The sequence below is a fragment of the Ctenocephalides felis genome, unplaced genomic scaffold (assembly GCF_003426905.1).
Source record: "Ctenocephalides felis isolate EL2017-DRISC unplaced genomic scaffold, ASM342690v1 CF-g0.4_SCAFFOLD_01886, whole genome shotgun sequence".
NCBI classification, from domain to species: Eukaryota; Metazoa; Arthropoda; class Insecta; order Siphonaptera; family Pulicidae; genus Ctenocephalides; species Ctenocephalides felis.
Genome location: NW_020538040.1, coordinates 78,305,868 through 78,333,102, shown reverse-complemented (window position 1 = coordinate 78,333,102; position 27,235 = coordinate 78,305,868). Strand labels below are relative to the sequence as shown.

At 29.2% G+C, this 27,235-nt stretch overlaps 1 protein-coding gene across 4 annotated transcripts in view; it reads left to right on the top strand.

Moving 5' to 3' along the window:
* LOC113378719 overlaps nucleotides 1–27,235 on the top strand; it is a 120,466-nt gene that overhangs the window by 74,221 nt on the left and 19,010 nt on the right. For 3 of the 4 annotated variants that reach the window (XM_026619283.1, XM_026619284.1, XM_026619286.1), the window contains exons 2-4: nucleotides 1,923–2,007; nucleotides 23,462–24,037; nucleotides 26,933–27,052. In XM_026619283.1, coding sequence (XP_026475068.1) covers nucleotides 23,566–24,037; nucleotides 26,933–27,052 — 592 coding nt within the window. In that variant the 5' untranslated portion in view covers nucleotides 1,923–2,007; nucleotides 23,462–23,565. Of the gene's footprint in view, nucleotides 1–1,922; nucleotides 2,008–9,144; nucleotides 9,185–23,461; nucleotides 24,038–26,932; nucleotides 27,053–27,235 lie in introns of those variants that run through there. The other variant, XM_026619285.1, reaches the window with a different exon arrangement.

Sequence of the window (27,235 nt, the reverse complement as noted above, 5' to 3'; positions counted from 1 at the left end):
GTCGTGTGATCCGAAGTTATTTTTTGTGTTATCAGTCGAATGTTCTTACTTGAATTGTTGTCTGTTATAACTCGAAATAAATTATACGACAAAATTTCCCTTTCTATTGATTGCAAATTTAGGATCGTAATTTAAAGATCCTAAATATAATAATATAATCTAGAGAATGCTCTATAAATACAAAATGAATGTAAAATTATACAAATGAGTTCTTTCATAAAACAGAGTTTGAAAAAGATATGGTTTGCAAAAAAGAGTGCTATAAAGCCAAAAAGTGTATTTTTATATTAACATTTCAGTAAAGTTAATATTTAGTTTCTAATAAAACTTGCGATTGGTTTATTAATGATTTTGTGTATGAATAAAACTACTTATTACAATCAAATAATATTAATCTAAAACAACCTATTAAATTTAAGTGAACTGTCACAAGCATTTGACATATGTCAAGTATGTGTCGCCGTTCGTTATTTCATTAAATAACGCTTACTAAAAAAAAATCAAACTAGCTGTAAGTGGAATTCTGTCTTAAGGCAATTAAGGCATCGTGCCTTAAGGCAAATTGCTGGAACTTCCCGTACCAAAAATTATTTTTTTAAAAACGATTAGCATTTTTGAAAAAAATTTACTTCAAAAAAATAAGATTTTTGACAAACAATTAGACAAAAAATTACTTTTTTTTGAAAAAAAAAATTTTTTAAATTTTTTTTTTTTAATTTTTTTTTTTGAAAAAAAAATGTTTTCTTTATTTTGACATATTTTGAAAGATCTAAACTTTTTTTCAAAGCAATCGTACTGCTTTAACTGCATAAAGACGAAATATCAAACCGCGTAAGCTGCGCGTCGACGTCTAACGCGTAAACATTGGTACGGAACCCATAGGAATGTAAACCAAAATTATACTTATTGTTAAAATCTCTATAAAATATCTGATAATTTGATGTGCATATGTCTAATGATCATTTTGACCGCCAAATGGCATTTTTTTTTACTTTTTTCATTAGATCTCCGAAACCGCTAGACCTGCCTTTATGAAAATTTGATCGGTATTTCACCTTGTCAATACAAGTAAAACGTTTTTTGAATTATTAAAATCGGACGCTCCGTTCTCTTAAAAACTGAGTTACCGTTTTCGGCACTTTTTGCCCCGTATCTTCGGAACGGCTAGACCTGACTTCGCCAAAAACTAATCAGCACGTCTCCTTATCAATACGAATCGAATGTTTTTTGAATTAATCAAATCGGTTGATCGGTGTTCCCGAAATCGTCGACGAAAATTTGTATCCGCACATACATACACACACACACACACACACACACACACACACACACACACACACACACATACATCCATTTTTTCTAAGGTATGCCAAAATATTCAGAAACCTTTGAAACGTCGAGAAATGCAAAAATTTTCATTTTCGATTTTTTTGCGATTACTATAACTTACCCTACGGTAAGTTAATTAAGAATGTATAGTTTCTACTCTGTGTTGAAATAATTGCTCACCTTTTTGCACAATCTTTAGATTAGCACGAATATTTCAAGACAAAAACTGGCCTAATCGGTTCAGCCGTTTTAGGGTTTTAGCATTCCTAACATAGTATCGAACTCCATTTTTATATATAAAAAAAAAAAAAAGTAGTCATACCTTGGTGATATTTTTATTTTATTTTACACAAAAAACATTTATATGATGTTTTTTGTTATTTTTTTATGAATAAGTATTAACTTGTGATGACGCACTGTCGATTCACACTTTCTATATGATTTGCGCTATTTGATCAAGAGCTCAAGCATCTCACGATGACAAAACTGTTTTTTAAAAACGCTGGTGGCGGACAAAATTTTGAATATTTTAAAATGTGATACTGTTTTTAAATAAATAGTTGATATTATAATAACAATTTTATTTATTTCAGACCTTGATTCTTAAAGTGCCTGTATATGGAGCCCTGGCACATCAGCCCCGCCTTTAGAGAGTGAGCTTTATAGACATCGTGCAGAGTAAGTATTACCAGTAAACTAGTTATGCAAGGCATCGTGCTTTCAGGCAAGTTGCTGAAACTTTCCGTACCAAAAATTTTTGAAAAAACTATTATTTTTTTTAAAAAAACTTCGATAAAATTATATTTTGGGAGTTTTTGAAAAAAAAATTACTTTTTTGAAAATTTTCATTTTTGAACTTCTTTTTCAAAGCAATCGCGCTACATAGCAGTTTTAGAGACAAAATATCGAAGCGCGTAAGTGACGTGTCGCAGTCCAACCCATAGAAAACTCATAGAAATGTAAATAAAATTCATACTTATTATTAAAATTTCTATGAAATATCGGAAAACTTGATGTGCATAATGTTCATTTTTAACCGCCAAGTGGCATTTTTTTTTACTTTTTTCACTAGGTCTCCATAACCGTTAGACCCGCCTTCCCCTTTAATCAGTTCTTCATTTTGTCAATACAAATAAAATGTTTTCTGAATTATTAAAATCGGACGATCCGTTCTCTCCAAAACTGAACTACCATTTTTAGCACTTCTTGTCACTTCGAACCGATTACACCCGTTTTTGCCAAAAACTAATCATACACCACATTATTAATAGGAATCTAATGTTTTTTGAATCAATCAAATCGCTTGATCCGTGCGCCCGAAAACGTGGACAAAAAATTGTATCCATACATAGAAAACACACACACACATCCATTTTTTTCTAGGGTGTGACAAATGTTCAACGCGTGAAAATATGCAAAAATTTTCAATTTCAATTTTTGGAAGATTATAATAACTTACCCTACGGTAAGTTTATAAAAGTATTGATATTTTTCTCACAATTAGTTTTATAAACACTTTCTACTCCGACCCTCGGAATGTAATAAGACTTGAGAATCTTAGTGGAGTGTTTCGATAATGCTTAGGTATATATTGGTACGGAATCTAAAGTTTAATGACAAAATTTCTTCATAACATATCTATAAAAGAAGCTTTTAAAACAAATATTGATAGTTTGATACACTTGTGTCGAATGCTCATTTTTTGCTCATCGAGGGCCCCTTTAAGTACTTTCGTCCGAAGCAACTCATTTCGTCATTTATCAGAAAAGGCTCTGCACATTGCCATTACGAATTGAATGCTTTTTAAACCATCGATATCGATTCTCTCTCAAAAATAGTTTTCCCCAAAGCATGGAAAAACCTAACATTCATACATATGTAAATCTATGCAAACTCTACACGCATACCTATAGTTTCTGAAGTATATTAAAGTCATGAAATGCAAAAACATGTTTTATTGAAAATTCAATAACTTGCTCTGCGGGCTGTTGATAAATCATAACAATATCTTTAAACGTTTCTATCACAAATCAACTCGTGTGGTTTTATTTATACAAAGAGATGAAAATAACTTGAATTATTGGATTTACCAATTATTAGTTGGAAAAGGTAACAACTCCTAAAACCCATAAATGTATTATATTGTAAATCATATATATAGAAGAATATAGCTGAGTATAAATAACTACAAGTTCATAATCGCAATCACATTATCGCAATCTATTAAAAAAATGATCAGGCTTTAACATACTTTCAAAAAATCATCGCAAAACTGCTCGTAGACTGCAAGTAGAATGTCGTGTTCATATGTTTAATATCCATTATCCGGTTAGTATTTAAATAAATATCACAGAACTGATATTGTGAAATCTATAAATAATAAAATCAATTATTGGCTGGTGAAAACGCCAATACAGATGACATAAGTGGTGTACCTTCTTTCGTTTTGCATATAAATCGTTCGCATATGTGAACTGTTCGGCTTACAATTGTAATTTGGGTTATTGTGTCAGTATACCATACCTGCGATGAATGGTACAGCGTACGTCTCATGTAAATGAAAACACACATTCGAATACATATATATATATATATATATATATATATATATATATATAATATACTTTATCTGTATATCTTTCTATGTATATTTGTTTTGTCATATGTACGTTTACTCGTGCACATACACCCTTTGAAAAAAGTTTTCCTACATATAAGGAATAGGATTGTATAATTTTATATTCTTTACTGAATATAAACCAAATCTACATCTGGGATGTATCCGTACAAATAGAATAAGAATAAAAAACACAATATGAAAACTCGTTTCTAGAATTTACTGATTTGATATTATCGATAGAAAGGAGCAAATAAAATCCGATATACACACACATACACACATATATATATATATATATATATATATATATATATATATTACTTTACATATACGTATGTTTATTAAATAAATACGATGCGTTTTCTGCCCGGAGACGAGTTTCTCAGCTGAGATAATTTTTAATTTGGTTTCGCGAAGTTGTCATATAAATCAGATCATGGCTTCCAAGCTGTTTAAATTGATATGCATATTTCAAATTTTTATATTCATCATCGTCATGAGAGCTTTATCTAATATACTGGTTGTTTTGAATTTATTTTGATTTTTGGTTTTTTATGATCAGGAGGGACTTCGGATCAGTCTGGGGAGTAGGCTGACCTATATAGAATAACATTAATTTCCTACCAATAAATACTTCATTTTTTATATATTTCATTAAGCATATTTAAATTTTCCAGTTTGTTAAAACCATTGTAAGATAATGTTTGAATATAAACATTTTCTGACAATGGTTTTAACAAATTGGAAAATTCAAATAAAAAATAAAAAATTAGGCAAATTGCTGGAACATCCCGTACCAAAAAGTAAATTTAAAAAAAAAACTTTGCAAAAATTTGATAATACGATGTACATATATCTAATGATCATTTTTGACCGCCAAATGGCATTATTTTTTACTTTTTTTCATTGGATCTCCTGAGACGCTAGACCAGCTTTTACAAAAATTTCACCAGTTGTTCATTTCGTTAATACAAGTAAAATGTTTTTTGAATTATTTAAATCGGACGCTCCGTTATCTCAAAAACTGAAATATTATGTTTGGCACTTTTTGCCCCGTATCTCGGGAACGGCTAGACCTGCCTTTGACAAAAACTAATCAGCACGTCTCCTTATCAGTAGGAATATGTTTTCTGAATTATTCAAATCGGTTGATCGTGTTCGCAAAATCCCTATGGGAAGTTAATTAGGTAATAATATTAACATAAGTAATAAGTGAATATTGCTTTGCAAACTATAGGACAATAATATTTTTATTTGATCAAAAACCCCACCGTAGAGAAGAGAAAAACGTGGTCTAGTAATCCCTCGTTTCCGGGTTCAAACACATCTTCGGTCAGCTCGATATCAGGCAGCATGATAACAAATTTACACTTGAGGTTGTAAATCTCAAATATAATTTTAAGAGAGCACTGCCGCATACAAAATAGTGTTAAGTATATGCCATAAATGCCATAAATGCCACAACTAGGAAAGGACAACTACTTGGTTGCCTTCCAATCCAAGGGCGGCAAAACATCATCAAAATTCAAAATTCCTCATGACATTATAGATATAAAATCATAAAATGTCAACAAATACTTTAGGTTTAGTTACTTTATTACTTTAAGTTTAGTTAATTAGTCTCAATTGGATTGGACAACTACTGCGTTGCCGTCCATTCAAAAATCTGTATAACAACGTCAAACCAATTACCTAATATCCTAATATGACAGATTGTAATTGAAAATATACAAAAAAAAAAATCGTAATATAGATAGATCAATTTTGATACACGGTGCCCCATATTCGTCTTCGACCTTGGAAGTTCCTTCGTTCTGAAGGTCAGCTGAAAACCCGGACACCCTGCAGCAGTTTACAGAATATCAATCTTCCGAACGTCAATAAAATAACTCTTGCTTGACTCAAATCTTCCGCGAAAGGCAATAGCCAAGATCGCCGAATAACTTTTTACGAAAATGACGTATCTTGTAACGACCTATAATGATCCGTTACTTTCCGGAATTTCACAGAACACGAGTGATTTTTATTATGTTGTATTTTTAGTAGTAACAACTTATTGTGGCCAAGAGCTATTCATTAAACGAATTCTAATTGTTATCCAATGATTAAAAAAATTATAAACTTTGGGAAATATTTGGACACATAATGCAGATATGTCAGTTAATATTTAGGAGATGTTAAAATGTTACAATTCAATATTGGGATACTTTGACTTAAACTGATTGTGGGTCGAAATATTAATATTATAAAATTTATGTGGCATTTTACAATTGTCTTTTTTACTTTCACTTCACGGAGTGTATAGGATTTGTAATCGAAAATACATTTTTATTATAGGATTATTTTTTCCTTTTTTAGCTTATTTAATAGCTAGGGCTCGCCCGTGAATTAGTGGTCAGAGCTATGAACTTCATATCAGACGTTCCAAATTGGATATCCGCCTCCGGCAGCCTGATGTCAAGCAGTAATGACGACAATTTTATTTGGAAATGCATATACCAATATATTTCCAAGTGAAAATAGCTTTTGTCCGGCATTGCTGCAACAATACAATTTCATCAGTATTACAGAAATAATAGTCACATTGATATAGGACAACCGGTTAGGTTGCCATTTATAAAACCACGCCGATAAGAAATCATCAGAAATGCTTACAAGACTCGTTAAGTTCTGATTGATGTTAACAATGTATAGAGAAAATTAAATAGCTTATTAAATTGACGAGTGCAGGATGTGAATTGTATTGATTGTCTCACAGTTGACAATACAACTTCCTGAAAGCAAATTATATTACTGTTACGTAAGTATTGTTATTGCGTTTTATTGCATAAAGGCATCTTAATGGGACTTCAATATTTCCTACATCGGATTTATTATATGTAATTATTCGTTTTCAAATCGGAGATGAAAGTGTGCGTTTTTTCTGTGCTTGTATATTGGCTCGCATCTGTGTACTCGTATGTGTACACGCTTGCCCATGTTTATTAACATAGATATTGGGAAATGTTTTGTCACAGTAGCTCCCATTTCACCTAACCATCAACGAAACCGCCAGTGAATGTGAATAAATCCCGAACGGCATTCTTCGAACCCATTCTTAGGCCTATCACTCACACTGCGATTTTGAAAGCATAGCAATGAGTAAGTATGTGCTATGGATAGTGAGTATTCCACAATAAAATAAAATTTATCTTATTTATATATATATATATATATATATATATATATCTGTGAGTGTGTGCATGTGTGTCCAAATCTTCAGGGCAATACATCAAACAAAAAATTCTAGGAGCCATCCTCAGTGGACTACAATTGAAAAATAAAACCGATTCTGCCGCATAACAGACAAATGTTATGAAAGGGCCATGTTACGCTTTAACTTCCATACATTATGCTATTGAATCATACTGAACACTGTCAAAATATCATGTATTTGCTGTGCATTAAGGCGTTTCACATATAAACTGCAACGTCACTCGTATGTTATGAACCTGAGTCTGAAAGATCCTGTTATCTAACATAGTCTTTTGACATTTATGCGGTTTTTCAGTTATTAAATTTTCTATTTGACAACCTGAGCAAATCGACTGACTGCACACCAACCACATAGCTTTTGTTCATATTAGAACGAATTTGTATGGAAAGTTTTTCATGACATAGCCTTGCCATAACATTGACCTGTTATGCGGCAGAATTGGTTCCTAATTAATATAACAGTATAACAGTACAGCGCTTGAAAGTAATTTGATTAGAACTTTTTACTGTTAAGATATTCTTATTCTGTTCATTAACTTCTCGTAGGGTAAGTTATAGTAATCGCAAAAAAACTAAAATGAAAATTTGTATAAATCTGTACGCTTGAAAACATTCTGATCATTTTAGCATAGATTAGGAAAAATCGATGCATATGTGTGTGCATATGTGCGAATATAGCATTTTGTCGACCATTTTGGGAGTACGGATCACCCGATTTGAATGATTCAGTTCCATTTCTATTGATTGAAGTGCTATTTAGTTTTTGGCCAAGGCAGGTCCAGTCGTTTTGAAGATACGAGGCAAAATGTCACAAAAATGGTTTTTCTGTTTTTGAGAGAACGAAACGTTCGATTTGAATGTTTAAAAAAAACATTTTACTTATTATTGGCCTATTATTTTACGTATTGATGAAACTAATAATTGACGAAATTTTTGGAAAGGCAGGTTTAGCGGTTTCAGACATGTAAAACTAGAAAAACTTATATTGTTTAACCGTTAGACAGCGACGCGGCGCTTACGCGCTCCTTTATTTTGTCTGTACAACAGTTACGCATTGGGAAAAAAATGATCAATGGATAATATCCTAATCTAGCAAATGGTTAAATGGAACAATTTAATTAACTAACAATGATAGTTAATTTAATGTAATTTTTTTGTACTATTATTATATAATTTTATTATTTATTATTATCTATTATCATTACTATTTATAACTATTTTTGTTATCTTTATTTATTCTTATTTAATTTATTCTTTCTTAGTTTTTGTTTTATACATCTTAGCATAACAGAGCTAATAGAATGTAATTACTGTTCTGATTGCTGTATAATAAAAAATGAATAAAAAACAAAAATTTCGAAATATGCACAAATTCAAATTTTCTAAAAAAAATGCAATTTTTTCAAAAAATTATTTTTTTCAAAGTTTTCAAAAAATTTTAAATTACCTTAAGGCACGTTGCCATGCACCACTACTCCAGTTTTATAAAAAAATCTCAAGATATTCATATATTTATATATATATATATATATATATATATATATATACATTTTCCAACTTTTTAAATACTGGTTACCTGTGTGTAAGTGAGGTACCGAATAAACATAGTTAGTCTTCAGGTATAGTGTGTGCCGACGCTCTAATGCCGACAACGTGCGATTGACTTACATACGCGTGCTCTTGACCACCATCTCTTCCGCACGAAATGCAAGACACGAACAGCCTTCAGTCAACTGTTGTGTCTTTGCCGTATGAACACGTTTCTGTATTTTCAAAAAATATATTTTAGTGCGTTATTATTTAACTAAATTCGCTATTCATAATCATTCCCTATAAAATCGACGCAAAGTGTTCCGTTTCCATTAAGCACCTAATTTTATTATTACGGTTTGTTGAGTTTTGTGAACAAGTTGTCAGTGTGCAGTTAGCGAAAGAAAAGCATTAACAGTTCTCATCTGTGTTCTGGATTCAAAGTTTGTTGTAAGTCATAAGAGTTATGGTAAAAATTACCGGTGATTTATAAAATGTAATATGAATCGTTTAAATGTGTTGTGTAAAATAAGGTTTTATAAATTCATATTATATATATATATATATATATATATATATATATATCTATATGTTGGATTATATGGCTGCTAATTATATTATGTAACTTTAATATTAACCCTTTCTTTATATGTATTTTGTCGCCGGAGCGGCGGCATCCGAGTCGAAAGGGTTAATATTTATATATAAGTTAGTTAACTCTTAGATTTCTATATGTTGTCTTGAGTTACAAACAAGGAATCCAAAAGCAATGAAATACCAAAAAGTTTCTTCAAAATATAATATTTATTGTCGACGTTTCGGAACTATGTACGTTCCATCTTCAAGACATCTGTCCAGAAAGTGATTTTGATTATAATAAACAAACAAACAAAGCAAACTACTAAAGTACACAACATATAAATAAATGATATAATATAAATAATGTACAATAAAAGTTACAAATGAAAGGATTTAGTATGTTTATAGTCTAATAAACACCATGTTATTGAAAGATGTCCTGAAGATGAAATGTACATAGTTCCGAAACGTTGACCAGAAATAACATTATTTAATAAAAACTTTTTGGTTTTTTATTAGGGAGACTCAGTACGGTTGTGCCACTTTTTTGATTAGCAATACTTTTGTCAATCTGGCAATTAGCTAGGAGCATAGTAAATCAAATTGTAATTTGAACATTAGTCTCTCTGAAATACTGTCTCTAAATACGATTGATCAGTCTTTAAATCAAATTATACAAAATAAGGGCATGTGTCACAACCGTCCTTGACGGTGTGGGCGATTGTAACATTCGCCTTTTTTTTGTATAATTTAGTTTAATGATTAATCCATAAAATCTTTTTTTGTATTGAATTTTTCGTTACCTTTTTCTTTCGTATTTTGTCTTACAAAGTTAAATTAGATTTTTCTTTTCCTGTTTAATTTTACATGTCACAACCGTACCTAACGCACACTTTTGAAAACAAATAATCATTATGACTGAGCTAAATTGTTTAAGCATTTACTAATTTCTGATAAATAACTACTAATGTTCAACTTACAGCAAAATAACAAAAAAGGTGATCTATCTGTATACAATTAAAAGTTATGATTAAAAGAATTCGAACATGAAAACTTACTTTTGACTCTTTAAAAGCAATGAAGTCTATAGATGATGTTAATTTTCGGCACAGACTGAAAGCAAAATTGGAAACTTGTTCGAACAAACATACTTTATCTTTCTCCTTTCGACCCTATCTCAACGTAAGTATAGTTTAGCTATTATCACTGTGAATACGGTACCCTGGCACAACCGTGCCCAGCCTCCCCTACTATTGGAATTTTGTTACACACACAGATATACGTGTATGTATACATGCATACACAACATATGTATGTATGTATATAAAATTGAACCCAGCTCACTGACCTACCCTCATACAGCCATTACTATGTATTTGTATACATATATACAAAAATACATAGTTTATTTATTTGTACATTTAAATATTTGCATTAGCATATATACAATTATTGCATTAAGCGTGAAAGCCTATTATGCGGGACATATATGTTTTAAAGTGCTCAAACATGTGGATAGTGGCTAATTATGCGAGAAATCGAATTAGATTAGGCATACTACTGTTGTTACATATACATAGCGAAGACTGGGTACGGTTGTGCCAGGATACGGTAGTGACAGTCGTCACAATAGTTAAACTGCACTGATTTTGAGATAGAGTACAACGAGAGAAAGATCAAGTATAGTTGTTCGAACAAGTTTCCATTATTGCATGGAGTTAGCGTCCTACATTAACGTGATCTGTAGAAAGAATTGCTTTTGAAGAGCTAAAAGTAAATTTTATGTTCGATATTTTTTAATAATAACTGTTACTTGTATACAGATGAATCACTTTGTTTATTATTCTGCTATGAGTTGAACATTAGTCGTTAATTACCAGCAATTAATTTTGTTTTATGTGACATGTATATGTTGTGACATGTTTTCCTTGCTCTTTTTGAGCAAAATTTATTCAGATAAAGAAAAACCTATTTTAACTAACACAAAAGTAAGAGAAAGAGAGAGGAAAATTCTATATAAGAAAACGAAAGAATTCACAAAAATATCATTAATAATATTTTAATGAATTCTTTTGTTTTCTTATATAGAATCTACCTTTCCCTCTCTTAACAAAGCTTATAAATATAATATAATAAATTATTTAGATTAATAATTTAGATTATGTTGTGTTGTTACATTTCTGTTATGATTTTATTTTGAGACTAATCCATCGTATTTAAGAACAGTATTTCCACGTAGACAAATGTTCAAATTACCATTTATTCTACTTTTCTCCTATCTAAGTAAGTTAACAAAATTATCGCTGATCAAAAAAAAGTACAACCTTACCTAGTCTCCCCTATATTGTTCATATTACAATTATTTCAAACACACAGGTACACATCCTCCGATTGTTAATATTTGGCTAATACTCTAAATAAAATTTGTCAAAATCTCCCATACCTTAATACAGTGGTTTCCAACCTTTTAATTAAAAATATTGTTGCGCCCCTCTAATTTTTTTTCAATTTAGTAATAACTTAACTGATAATATCTGACTACAAATTGAATATTATGTAAAAATATGCATGAAAACTGTTTTTTTGTTTATTTTTTAATATCGTTCAAAAATATTCGAAGATGTACGCCCCGCCCCACAGGTTGGAAACCGCTGCCTTAATAATACAATAGTTTCATTCTTTTTAAATATTTAAACTATTTTTGTTTCGGGGTGTGCTTGATCTTTTCACGTATTAATTATATTGACTTATCTTATGTTTTTTTTAATTTTATTACAGTGCTAATTGCATTTAATTTTATTACAGTGCTTAGTTGAATTATATAAGGTAGTTAAAAGTTTTGTTATTTGGCTAATGAACAATAACATTTATTTGTTAATTTTTTATTGCACTTTGTAAGATCACATACACTTTTTTAACATTTAACAAGTTTTTTCAACGTTATTTTTTTAAAATAAAACATGAAATATTTGGATTATGAAATCGTATGAATTATATTTTTATGGATTTGAATATCCATTAAAATACATTTGATGTAAACATTACGATTTTGCAAATAATAGTACTATTTGGTTATTTTGTAAAAATATATTGGAACTCTAGTAAATATTTCGTTCAGATTTGACATGAGATGAAAGAACACACATTAAGCCTAATACAAGATTCAAAATTTCTTCTTGTTGTACATGATATAAATTGGTAATGAATTAAAAGTAAATAAAACTTATAACTAGACCATCAACTTTTTCCATATTTTGTCAAATTTGTTATTATAAATTCATAAATTATACATGCATAAACCATGATTATAAACCATCATGAATGCATTTTAAATCTTCATTTTCATTCTAAAATATATTCATTTCTCACGCGCTATTTATAATATATAAAACAATGAGAATAATTTTTCAGTGAAAGAGTTGTTTTCTATTTCAAATATGTTTTGTAAATTATTTATTTGCGAGAACAGAAATAAAATATATTGTCTTCGTGCAATATGATAATTTATTCGTTCTGTTCTAAATGTACAGAAACACCGGTAAAAATCATAAATTTACCGGTAACGATGAGTACAAATTTGGCGTTATACCGGTAAACTGCTTTATATTTCGACAACTTCGTGAAAATTCGTTGAATTTATATATATATATATATATATATATATATATATATATATAATTTTCAAATAGTCATTATTTCGTTTAGTTTCTTGGTAATTACCACTTGAAATTTAAACTAGCTGTAAGTGGAATTCTGTCTTAAGGCAATTAAGGCATCGTGCCTTAAGGCAAATTGCTGGAACTTCCCGTACCAAAATTTTTTTTTTAAAAACGATTAAGATTTTTGAAAAAAATTTACTTTGAAAAAATAAGATTTTTGAGAAACTATATATTGGACAAAAAATTACTTTTTTTTGAAAAAAAAAAAATTTTTTTTATTTTTTTTTTAAAAAAAAAAAATGTTTTATTTTATTTTGACATATTTTGGAAGATCTAAACTTTTTTTCAGAGCAATCGTACTGCTTTAACTGCATAAAGACGAAATATCAAAGCCCGTAAGCGCCGCGTCGCCGTCTAACGCGTAAACATTGGTACGGAACCCATAGAAATGTAAAAAAAAATTTATACTTATTGTTAAAATCTCTATAAAATATTTGATAATTTGATGTGCATATGTCTAATGATCATTTTTGACCGCCAAATGGCATTTTTTTTTTACTTTTTTCATCAGATCTCCGAAACCGTTAGCCCTGCCTTCATGAAAATTTGATCAATTCTTTATCTTGTCAATACAAGTAAAATGTTTTTTGAAATATTCAAATCGGACGCTCCGTTCTCTTAAAAACTGAGTTACCGTTTTCGGCACTTTTTGCCCCGTATCTTTGGAACGGCTAGACCTGCTTTCGCCAAAAACTAATCAGCACGTCTCCTTATTAATACGAATCGAATGTTTTTTGAATTATTCAAATCGGTTGATCCGTGTTCCCGAAATCGTCGACGAAAATTTGTATCCGCACATACATACACACACGCACATACATACATACATACATACATACATACATACATACATACATACACACACACACACACACACACACATACATCCATTTTTTCTAAGGTATGCCAAAATGTTCAGAAACCTCTGAAACGTAAAGATATATAAACATTTTCATTTTCGATTTTTTTGCGATTACTATAACTTGCCCTACGGGAAGTTAAAAAAACAGTGTTTTTGTTATAGGAAAATTATATATTCACATTAATACGATTAAGAAATTCGATAGATTATATGTTAGAGATAAATTCAATTTCTACTTCTTATATATACTTTAAAGTTTTAGATTTTCTTATCTAAATCAAATTGAAATACCTTTTAGTCAATTTTTTTTTCAATAACACCTTAGTAAATAAAATTCTTTCCTTAAAATTTCTTCATTCAGAAATAGTTTTCAATTTCAATTGCCAGTTGGCTATGGATTTTTATAATAATTCTGGAACTATTCATTTCACTTTTTCGTATTTTTTTGTGAGGTTAGCACTTAATAATTGAGGTCAATAATGATTTTTATAATTGAAACAATTTTAATAATGTAACCATTCTAAGAATGTAATTATGTTAAATAGAATTCTGATAAATAAAATGATGAAAAATAGAATTACCGGTGTTCACTACAATTGAAGAAATACAAAATATTTTGATCAGGTTAGAAACCATTTCTAAAATTTGCTATTTAAAAGATTTTGTGATTACAATTTGTATTTTCGATTTTGTGATTTGACTTTTGAGCTTGCCTTTTTATAATCAAAATCTGAATATATTAACTTTTAACAGTCGATAAATTTAATATAAACTTAGTGTCCAGGGCTAAAATGGATTCATAATTATTATTTTACTGTCATATTATATTTGACATTCATTATATTTGATTTTTTTCAAGTTCTTACATAAAAATCGAATTTTACAACAACTTTTGGAACATTTAAATTTATTTTCTAACGAAAGTGAATATTACAAATTAAAAGGCTAAAATTCCTGTTTGATACATTTATTCTAGATCTTTACAAAAATAATAAATCTAAATGTCATTGACGTATATACACGTCATGGAGAAGTGGCAAAATTTGTATATTGACGAGTCTTCATTATGCATATAAAACCCTGACCATTTACTATTTAAACTAAAATTTGAAATTGACAAAAAAAACTAAATATAATCTGAAATGTCGAGTTATTTAAAATATTTTGAGGCTATGCCAATATGGGCGCCATATAATTCCAATATTAGTAAACATTATTAAATTCCCATTCAAAACCAATATAAGCTCAATATAAATAAACAATATTTACCTCACATTAAAAACCAATATAAGACTTAGACTTTGAGGCTATGCTCATTAAAAACTATTCTTACTATCTCATATTAATTTTTAGTAATGCGCATGTGATATGATGTTACCAAAAGAAGTAAAATTGGGTAATAACATTTTTCAATGTCGTGAACTAAACACATTCTTTTCTTTTGATAATTTGCTTGGTGATTGACTCACACTGTGACTGACGGCACTGTTCGATGCGAGCACCACAGTTAACTGGTTAATCAATATTTTCTAAAGTATTTTAAAATACAAATTGATATGTCAATTGGTTGAATTATATACGAAGAAATTTGACTTCCTGTGAAATGTTCAAATTGCTTTATTATTTTTAAGAAAATTTTCAATGTTACTAATACGGTATCAGTTTCTTATTAGGGAATTAATTATATTTATCTTTTATTTTTTTATAAATAAGTGGTGCATGGCATTGTGCCTTAAGGTCAATTGCCAAACTTTCCGTAGCGTAACTAACATTCACGAAATAAAAATAATCAATTGTGAATAATCTATCAATCAGTAATAACAATTATTTAAAATATTTTAAATAATTATTAAAAGTAAATTTCATAGTCGTATTTTATAAATATAATATAAGCTCATATATGTGAGCGACGACATTTAAATATGTTTATCTACAAGAAAGAAAACAAATTAACAAACACCGTCGACACAAGCAATTTGGTTTTCGAATCACTCTAATCGGATACTCTGTTCTCTACACTTTTTTCTCCGTATCTCCGAAACCGGTGGACATGCTTTTGCCAAAAACTAATCATCATGTCTTAATAAGAATCTAATGTTTTTTGAATCATTCAAACCGCCCGAAATCGGGGATGAAAAATTGTATCCAAACCTACATACATACGCACACACGCTACACATACATCCATTTTTGCCAAGGTGCCAAAAATGCCAAAAATGTTATTATCGATTATTATAACTAACTCTAAAAAAGTTCAAAATATATATTTCATTTTTTCAAAATTATGTATGCGTTCTAGAAAACGACAAAATATTGAGTATGATGACGACATACGTGTGTTATATTTAAAAAGAAACTGATATGTCATAGTAATTACAGTGACATTTCACAAACTTTTTCCTTGTTAATCATTATGTGAAAGACACTGCAATATGGTATAATACTAGTGCTTATTTGGAATATTGACTCGAACCAGTTCCACTGAAGCGTGTAAACTAAATGGCATGCTATCGTAACTGAATGACAAACATTACATTAATAAATTTGACCCAATAAACTAATCTATATATATATATATATATATATATATATATATATATATATATATGTATGTGCACGCATTTATCCGTTCTTCAATTATTAAAACTGAAAGATCTTTCTTTATATTGTGCTGCAGCCTCATTAATAAAATTCAGTGGTTTCCTTGTTGAGATCTTGGTTTGTATGTAAATTGTGATAACAAGTAATAAGAGCCCTTTTTGGGGGTATTGCTTTTTATTTCTATTGCATTCAGTATTGGATCGAATATCTAAAATATTTTCTATTAATTTCTAAAAAATATCTGCACTTATTTCATACAGAACATCAGCAAATTTTTCGTGGTATTTGAAATGTCTCTAAATCGAATGCCAATCCAGTGATTGGATGTCCGGGTATGAACTAAAAAAGAATTTCAAAGAAAGAAATCTGTCCGGCTAAAATATTTGAATATTGTCTATAATTTAAAATAAAACTTGTGGTGCGTGGTGCATGGCATTGTGTCTTAGGGCGAATTGCTAAAACTTACCGTATCAAAATTTAAAAAAATCAACATTTTTGTAAACTTTAAAAAGTAAGTTTTTTCAGAATTTTTGAAAATATTCGACATTTTTGAAAATATTTGACATTTTTGAAAAATTTGAACAAAGAAGTCGCGCTGCCTAGCTATTTTAGAGACGAAATATCGAAGCACGTCGCCTCGCTGCCAATAAATATTGGTACGGAATCCATAGAAATATGAACAAAATTTATACTTATTATTAAAATCTCTATAAAATATGTGATAATTTGATGTGCATACGTCTGATAATTACTCGCCAGAAACTAATTAGCACGTCTTCCCATCAATACGAATCGAATCTTAAATTATTCAAATCGGTTGATTCGTGTTCCCGAAATCGTCGACGCAAATTTTTATCCGCACGCACACACACACACACATAAACACATCTATTTTTTGTTAGGTTTGCCAAAATGTTCAAAAACCTTTGAAACGTAAAGATATATAAAAATTTCCATTTTCGATTATTTCATTAAGTAAAATCGTTTGTCAATATGTTGAGACGTTCAGTGTATGTATATTGTTTTGTGTTTATTATAATAATTATTTACCACAGTGATTAAGTCAATCAAAGAAGAATATTTTATTGAAAATATATTAACTGGAATAATCATAAATTTTGTACTTGTGGTCACATTTGCGTTTTAAAAACCTGACGAAAATAATGGAATTTTACAAGATTGCTGTAGACCGCATGATGGGGACACGTGCCGATTAGTTTTTGGCAAAAAGGCAGGTTTAACCGTTTCGAAGATACAAGGTAAAAAGTGCCAAAACCACAATTCGGTTATTGAGAGAGCACAGCGTCTGATTTGAATTCTTCAAAAAAACATTTTATTTGTATTGATGAAATGAAGAAATGATTAAATTTTTGGAAAGGCAGGTCTAAAGTTTTCGGAGATTCAATAAAAAAATGACGGTCAAAAATGATCATTAGTAAGGTGACCATATTTTTTAAAGTCAAAACCGGGACGACATTTTGCTAACCCGGGACGGACGGGACAGGGGGGGCATTTATGCTCAATATCTTAGTTGATTTAAAATCAGATTTTTTATTCAATACAATGTTTTTTTTTAATCAGAATAACTCACTTTTAGTAGGACTTCATTATTTTCTTCATAATTAACTAATTAGTAAATATTAGCACTTGCGCAAGGCGTTCAAAAAGTTTTTCATAATTTTTGGTAATTTTCGTAAACAGCTATTTGAATCGGCTTTTGGAATGTTTCAATCGGCAATTTTCTCATTCATAACATATTGTTTCATATAAGCATACTCTTTGTATAAGCTTATATGAAACAAATATATATATATATATATATATATATATATATATACATATATATTAGGTTGTCAAATATCTCCCTTCCGCTTTTTTGCACTTGGTTTATAATACAAAAAGGCGGAAGAGAGATATTGCTTTCAGTAAAACCCGGGACACAATGTGAAAATTCGGGACTGTCGCGGCCACACCGGGACGTATGATCACCTTATTATTAGGCATATGCATAACAAATTATTCAAATTTTTCAAAACACGATCATCATTTTTTTAACATACTAATTTTTGTTTAATACAACGCGTAGTGTAATTTCAGTCTTTGTAATTTAACAAAATTTTTACTAATACGTTATATTTACTAACAGCTAATGGCTGAGTAAACATTTGAATTCATTATCGAAAAAAAACTTTTATTTTTGTTGAAAAACCTGCTAATTTATTGAATTAAGTCAAATTTATCACTGCTAAAAGAAAGTACTCGCGGTTTGTAAAAAACCCACACGTATATATGTATAGTGATTTGTGAAATGAATTTCCGGTCGAGATGTCAGTGACACGAAATATGTACTCTCGAATAATATTTAATATGTGTCACCACTTGTTTGGACCTAAAAATATCGTTATGGTCATCTGTCTTTTCTATTTTTTTTATTTAATTACAATCTGTCTCTATGAAAAAACATTTAGTAATTTTGAGGATATATGTAAATTACTAAATTAATGTTTTAAAATGTTGCAGTAGGATTTTTCGTGCTGAATTAATTTAAATGAAATAGGTATGGTAAATCAATTAAATAGAAAATAAAGTAAGTAAATGTAGTAAATAGCAAACTAAAAAAGTATCGTGCCTTGAGGCAAATTGCTGGTACTTACCGTACCGAATTAAAATTTTGAAAGTCTGAATTATTTTTCGATATTCAAAAACAATCGTTTTGTCAACACAAGCAGGAAGTTTTATGAATCATTCGAATCAGATGCTTATTTTCTCAAAAACTGCCATTTTTTGCATTATTTTGCTCCATATCTTCAAAATGGCTGGGCCTGCCTTTGCCAAAATCTAGCAACCACTGCTCCTCATCATTATAAATTGAATGTTTTTCGGATCATTCGAATCGGATGCTCCGTTCTCTCAGAAGCTTGATTTCTATTTTCTGCACTCTTTGCTTCGTATCTCCTAAACGGCTGGATCGACTTTTGCCAAAAACTAATCAGCACATCTCCCTATTAATAGCAATCAAAAGTGTTTTGAACCAATTCATTTTGGTTGATCCGTGCGCACGAAAACCTGAACGAAAAGTTGTATCCATACATACATACACGCTCACACGCACACACACATATCCATTTTCTTAAGGTATGCTAAAATGTTCAGTTACCTTCAAAACGTGAATAAATGCAAAAAATTTCAATTTCGATTTTTGGACGATTATAATAATTAGTAATTAGTATGAGAAATTGTGTGAAGGAATGTTGTCAGTGGATGCTTATCTGTCTCTCCGGCTGTTTGTTTTTCACAGATTTCTCTTACAACCTAATAAACGAGTTACAAAGAATTAACCTGATATGAAAATGATTTATATTAATTTCTAATAAATTAAAATTTCCCCAATTTTATTTGCATGAATTGATTTATTTGCATGATAACTTGCCTTGTTAGCTTACCATAGAGTAAGTTACAGTAAATTGTAATACTGCCATAGAAAACGTTACTCCAACTCGATTCAGAGTAGAATAGTGTGAGAGATATCCCATTGCCGTTTCACGCCGCAGTGCCCAAAATGGGCTATTTGCAATAGTAAACAAATTTTTGTAAAGTGAAAGTGACATCGCTGCTGCACGATCTCAGGTTGTCCACAGCTGGGTTCAAACTCACAACCCCGTCCATTTGCTTAAGTTATTGTAATCACAAAATAATTGAAATTTTTTTGTATATTTTTACGTTTCAAAGTTTCTAGTCCATGCATTTGAGCTTAAATTAGGTAAGAATCTCGGAATGCGAGATACCCAGCTGTAAGTCTGTAAATCTTTGTATATTACATCCTAAAGTTGTCTCAAAACCTACATATGATAGGTTTTGAGTATGATGCTATATGTAGGTTTTGAGGCAACTTTAGGGTGTCATTATACAAGTATTTACAGACTTACAGCTGTAAGACTATTCTGAAAATTTTGACGTATCCTAAAAATGTTATTTTTTACCCCACGGAAACCGCTGTTAGGCAATACTTTCTGGGGGAGGATCTAGAATGCTATTGTTTCCTCTCTGAAATTATACTTATCTTCTAATTATTGCTCTTCTTATTTCCGAATATCACTTGTCTATATATGGGTGCGTGTGCCTGCGTATGTATGTATGTATGTGCGGATACAATATTTCGTCGACGTTTACGGGATCGATATGAAAAATCAAAGTTTCAAAAAAAAATCATTTTTTTTAAATAATGGAATTTTTTTCATAAATATAAATATAAATTTTCAAAAGGATCGATTTTTTTCAAGTAATCGCAAAAAATCTATGTTCTTTATCTTAAAGCTTTTGAAAACTTTAAATTACGATACGGGAAGTTTCAGCAATTTGCTTTAAGGTGAAGTGATGCCATGCACCACTAGTCTTTAGTATGTTGGTGCAGTATTAATTATAGTTTTTGGATTTAGGATCATATATTTTGCAAATTATATGATTCTGAATACCAAATCCTATCAAATAATCTTTCCTCACTTTTAAAAACGGTCAATTGACAAAATAATTACTTTTTGCGTGAATAATTATTTATTGGATGAATTTTATAATATAAGGATTTAATCCAAAAATATGGATTAAATATAAAAATTTCTATTGCTGAAGTATCAGCGCGGATTCAAATTCCAATCTTTAGTTATTACTAATGTATGATAATTTTATTGCCGTTCACGTTAGTTATGGCACACTTTACTTAACTCGCAGTCGATTTTGAACATGATACAAGATTTTTGATGTATGTACTAAAAATTTCATCCATCCTTTAAGCTATAAAAGAGAATATGAAACTATATACATAATCAGGTTAATTGAGAATGAATAAGTAGACACTTCAAAAATAATATTTTATTCAGCTAGTCATTGCCTTATTGTTAAATTTTCATACTACATTGTAGCTAAATCGAACAGTGATTGATTTAAATGAATCAAATGTTAGCCAAAGATTTTTTTGATGTTGTTATAACATCTTGCTCATTTTGATATGATTGAATGGAATTCAGCTTTCTCTAGTGAAGTTAGTAATTGGGATATGGTACGATGATTAGTAATTGACCATGAACGTATAAGAATATACTTTTGCTATTGAATTTTATCTTTATTATATCAACCATATTGAGTTTTGCTTTTACTTTATTTAATTATCAAGTAATTGCAAATAACAATTTCTCATTGTCGGAATAATATTTTTCCTTTCATCTTTCACTAACGTTCTGAATTTGACCGCTTTCGATGTTATACGTGCAAAATGTTTTTACTATTTATTAGCATATATTTGCAAGTTGATCTTGAATTTCAAGTGAGCCAAATTTTTTGTACAACATGAATTGCTACCAATATATTGATGAATGTATTTAGAGATATTTGAAATAATCATAATAATCAATTAGTTATTTGATATTGTTTTTTTTTAATAAATAAATAATCTTTGTCTTTTTTAATAAATAAATAAATAAATAAAATATATATATATATATATATATATATATATATATATATATTAAGTTTAAAAACTGTGAATCCAAATAAAAAAGAAAAGTGTACAAAAGTAATATAATTTTAATATTTTTATATATTTTTTTGACAGAAATCTTGACTATGTAATTCACTAATTCCGGAACATCGCAAATAATGACTACTATTAAAATTGTTTTTGTTTTTTATTTACTATACAAAAATAGGGGAAGTGCGGACCAAGTGACATGTTATTTTAATATATTTAGTTATTTTAATTATATTTATTTTATTATTATTATTATTATAACCACTCTCAACCGTTTTCCTCATCTTAGATTCGTTGACTACCAGCAGCGTAGTCGAAGTAGGAACTATAATAACATATTTATTGGGAAAAATTGCAACTAATTACAATAACTATTTTGTGTCCATATTGAATGGATAAAATCGTATATATGATAAGGACTAATAACCAAAGATGCTAATTTTTATGGGGCATGTTATTCACTTTGGGGCAATTACTTTTGACATGCTTCAATTTTTGTTTTTTTTTTTGTTTTTGAATTAACTACCTGTAGTTCTTTCGAAATAGTATTTTGCCAGTTTGTTTGAAATTGAACAAAAACGAATAAATAATCAATATTTCATCAAACACCTGGTAATTGCAATAAAATTGATCGAAAACACTAGTACTAGCATAACCTCGTTGATTTTTAATAACGATGAATGAATGGGTCCTAAAAAAGTGATAAAACCACCTTTGAAATAAACTTTTGAAGACGAGATACACTTTTGAACTGATCACTGCGACAAGACTGCGACAATGACGATCAACATCTGACAGGATTTTGATCATGGCTTTAGTCATGTTATACAGTCGTGGTAACATTATTAATAAAACCAGCCAATTTTTAAATAAGGGCACTGTGTCATTTTGACCAAATATATCATTTTGTATTTCACCTAATGTATAATGAAGTGCATATTTTTATGCGTACAGTATACGTATATGTATTTATTACCAGTATCAAAATAATCATTCATTATTTATTGTAATTTGTTTATTGTTTAATTCTATCAAATAATTTTGTGTAATATTTATTTATTAACTATAAGTATTATTTTTGGTATTAGCGATATTATGAATTTTTATAATTAAGATGTAATCATTATATAAAAAGTATAATATTTTGTCAAAGTAATTTATACATTATAAATTACTTTGACAAAATACTAATTTAAATATGAAAGCAATTTTTGCATATAGAATTTTTGTAAGTACATTTTATTGTGAAACTAAAATAATTTTAAAATTGTTAATCATAAATTAACTGCAGATGGTATTACAACATATTAAATGGGTAATGAATAATAATAATAATAAATGGTAGTCTGCCCGAAGGCAGGTTCATCGTGTCAGAGCCATCACAATATTATAATTACTATAATATAGTCATTATGGATGATAATGCAATATATTTATTTTTACAGATCATCCAGATGGGAGTATACAAATTGGGATGTGTTTTTTAAATGAGTGACTTTTAAAATTTCGACGTCAAGATTTCAAAATATAAATACTTCGTAATATTAAAATGGCCAACCTAGAAAAAACGAACTTCGTGAAATCAATATTTACTCTTATAGTTTCAATAGTTTTTATCGTACGATCTGTGAATAGTGTAGATTTTAATAAATTTAGTGATGGTGTTCAAATGGGTGAAAGTGACCGATCGATAGATTTGTTAGAACTTGAAAATATGTTAAACAATTTGAACCGTGTTCAACGTAGCAGTGATGATATGGAATCAGGAAGAAGTATGAACTTTTCCAACATTGAGCAAGATGTGCTTCTGTATGTGAAAGATTTTGTGGATTTAGAAAAGGGCCATACGGACCCTGGTCATACGATCCTTCGTGAGAGCGAAACGGCGAGAGGCGTCGAGAATTCATCTCGAGGCGAGGCGCGCGCTTCCGACGACGCTTTCTTCAAGCAAGTCACCGACTACGTGCAGAAGCATGTACTGAATACCAAGATTTCGGAAACTGGGAGACTCTTCTTTAAAGGTCAGAATTTGCATTCAACTCATTCATTTATATACACGCATTTAGCCAAGAATTCTAGTTTAAGATAAAATGGTAACGGACAACTCGAATAGTTTTGGCTAACCCGATAAAAAAAATTTGCATTTTTAGCTTAGTGGCACAAATGTGCCGCACATTTATAAGTATCAATATTAGGAATACTATGAAACTATCAAAAATATAAAAAATCGACTTATTTAAAAATAATAATTTTAACTTATTTAAAAATAATAATTTTAACAGAATTATACTATGAGATTCTTGATTTTCAAAACATAGTTCCGATGTAAGATATACCTGGTTTTAACTTCGATTTGACGATCTGCCCAGCCGTTTTTTTTTAATTTGAAAAAAAAGTGTTAAATTTTTGTCCACATTTAAACTCAAACTATCGAACCGATTTTAAAAAATCAAAAACTGTTCGAAAGATGTTAGTTGGAAATGATACTGATTAGTTTTAGGTAAAAATCTATCGAGCCGTTTTCTTGTAATTAACTATTGAAAAAAAATGGAGCCGATTTTTATGGAACTTTTTTTGGCGATATATATCATGGTCTTATAGAACTTACTTAAATATTACTGCCTTACGACAAGTAGTTTAATTTTAAAAATTGATCAAAGTTAAAATTAAAATTAGACGATTTACTGGTATAACGATAGAGGACTTGGTCTTATTGAACATACTAAATCATTATAGTCCTATGGAAACTGCTTTAGTTATAAAAATTATTGATTTTTGTAAATTTGCTTTTAGAAAATACTCCGAGTTAAAGTGTTCGTTCGTTTTCAATGATGTGTAATAAATCCACTCGAAATACTTTTAATCACTCATAAATTAATTTATTTTTTATTGATTAAATCGATTATTCACACATATCGGGAAGTACATGTAACTTGCCTCAAGGCAAAATACCAATACCAACTAGTTAATTATAACTTGCACATTATGCATTTGACTTTTCATTTATTTAAACATATAATACACATGTAAATCTGTGGCAAGTTATTTTAAAGCAAATAAAATTTTGTTTTTGTCATAGTATTTACAACGATTTTTTCATTAACGGTATTTTGAACAACCTAATGTTAAGCAGTAGTGATCCATTTTTACTAAAATAAGGATCATATTCCGAAGTAGCAATAACTCTTTTCGGTATTACTAATAAATTATAATATATCATCATAATTATAAAAATAACAACTCCTTGCTTCCTGATTTATGTATATATATTAGATAAAAAAATTATATAACCTAATTAACTTTTTTGATAAATTTCATGCAGATAAAATTGAGGGTACATTTAGGAGGTATAAGATAAGATTCTTTTTTCTAAAATAAAAGTAGCTGATTATTTCCCCCCGCCCCCATTACATGGACATCTAACTACTAATAAAAACTCCACCAAAATTTATTCAGCCGTTTGGGAGATTAGGAACAAACAGACCGACATACAAAAATTTAAAAAAAAATAGTTGCTATATGTGCAATGCAATATTATTTTTTATTTTGCCATATTCTTTAGTGCCAGGAAATTAAGAGACCGATTCTGCTGCATAACAGAAAAATGTTATGGCAAGGCCATGTTACGCTTCAACTTCTATACATTATGCTACTGAATCATACTGAATACTCTCAAAATGTCACGTATTTGCTGTGCATTCAGACGTTGTACACATAAACTGCTTTGTCACTCATTTGTTATGATTCTGAGTCAAAGAGACCCTGATATCAAACATTGTTTTTTTTTACATTTGTGCGGTTTCTAGGTTAGGTTTTCTATCTGACAACCTAAGAAATGCGCCTGACTGTATAACAACTACATGGCTTCTTTAATATTTAGTATGGAAAGTTCTTCATAACATAGCCTTGCCATAACTTTAGTCTGTTATGCAGCAGAATTGGACCATAAATTTGATCATTGCGGATCTTTTTCAAGGCGGTATAAAATTAACAAAAAAACTACAAAGAATATCATATTTCGTTTTATGCATTTACCATTGAATTGAAATATATAATGAGAAATTTAAAAAGCTATTAACATATTTTTAGAACATCAAAGAGCTTACCAAGAGCAGCAAATTAAATTATTCAATAATCAATATTTAAATAAATGAGAAAAGTAATCCATCAAACGTGCTGCTGTCTAAGAAATTTCTTGTAAAGAAATTATCTAGAATGTTGTTTGTGTAAATAAAAGCTTTTAGAAAATGAAAGAGTGCAATGTTCTGATTGAATTTAAGTGGCAGTACATAGTCTAATATTACTTCAACTTTCACTTACTCTTATTGAAATATTATCGATAATTAAATGTTCAATCGTTTCAATTTGAATTGTTGTTATTAGATTAATTAATGAATAACCAAACAAAGTTTAATATGAAATAAAATAATCTTAATATTTTGTCATATAAGATTTTTGACATTTAGTTTCAATATTTTTTATAATATAAATTAGTTATATATTTTGAAGATTATTAACTCTCCGAAAGAGTTCATGTTTTCGCCCAAAAATCCGGTTCGATAATTTTGTTTTCTCGACGTTTCAAACCATTCTGAATCGAGTGTGACCAAATTTCTAAAGGGCTTATTTGTTGCTAAAGTTAATGTTATATATATATATTGTGGATGTGATTTTGATGGGGTTTGATGCAGATGCAGTTTATGTTTGATGCAAAATTCAAAATTAAATTCTACTATTTATTATATATATATAATTAATATTATAATTTATTATTTTCACTATGTTGTATTTTCAGATAAACTAATAAAGTAGCTATATATTTTTACATGAGATTGCTTTATAATATATTAGTATTCGATACAGACTTTTGAAATTAGTGTTGAACAAATGATACTAATATTTTGATTGTTTTATAGTGTTTGGATTAAAGAAACTAATGTTTCCGCTTTTCATTGGTGCTCAAATATTGAAAAGTGTTGTGCTAGCAATGTTCCTGCCCAGCATATTAGGATCGATCGGCAAAATTGTCGGAAAAGGTAAACTTAAAATTTACATATTATATATATATATATATATATATATATATATATATATATATATATATATATATATACTAGCTGGCTCAGCAAACAGTGTTAAACCTTACAGTAGTTCTAGAAAAATTTTAGTATTAAAACTAAATGTTTTTAGTTGCGGTAATATTTAGTATATAAGTTAAA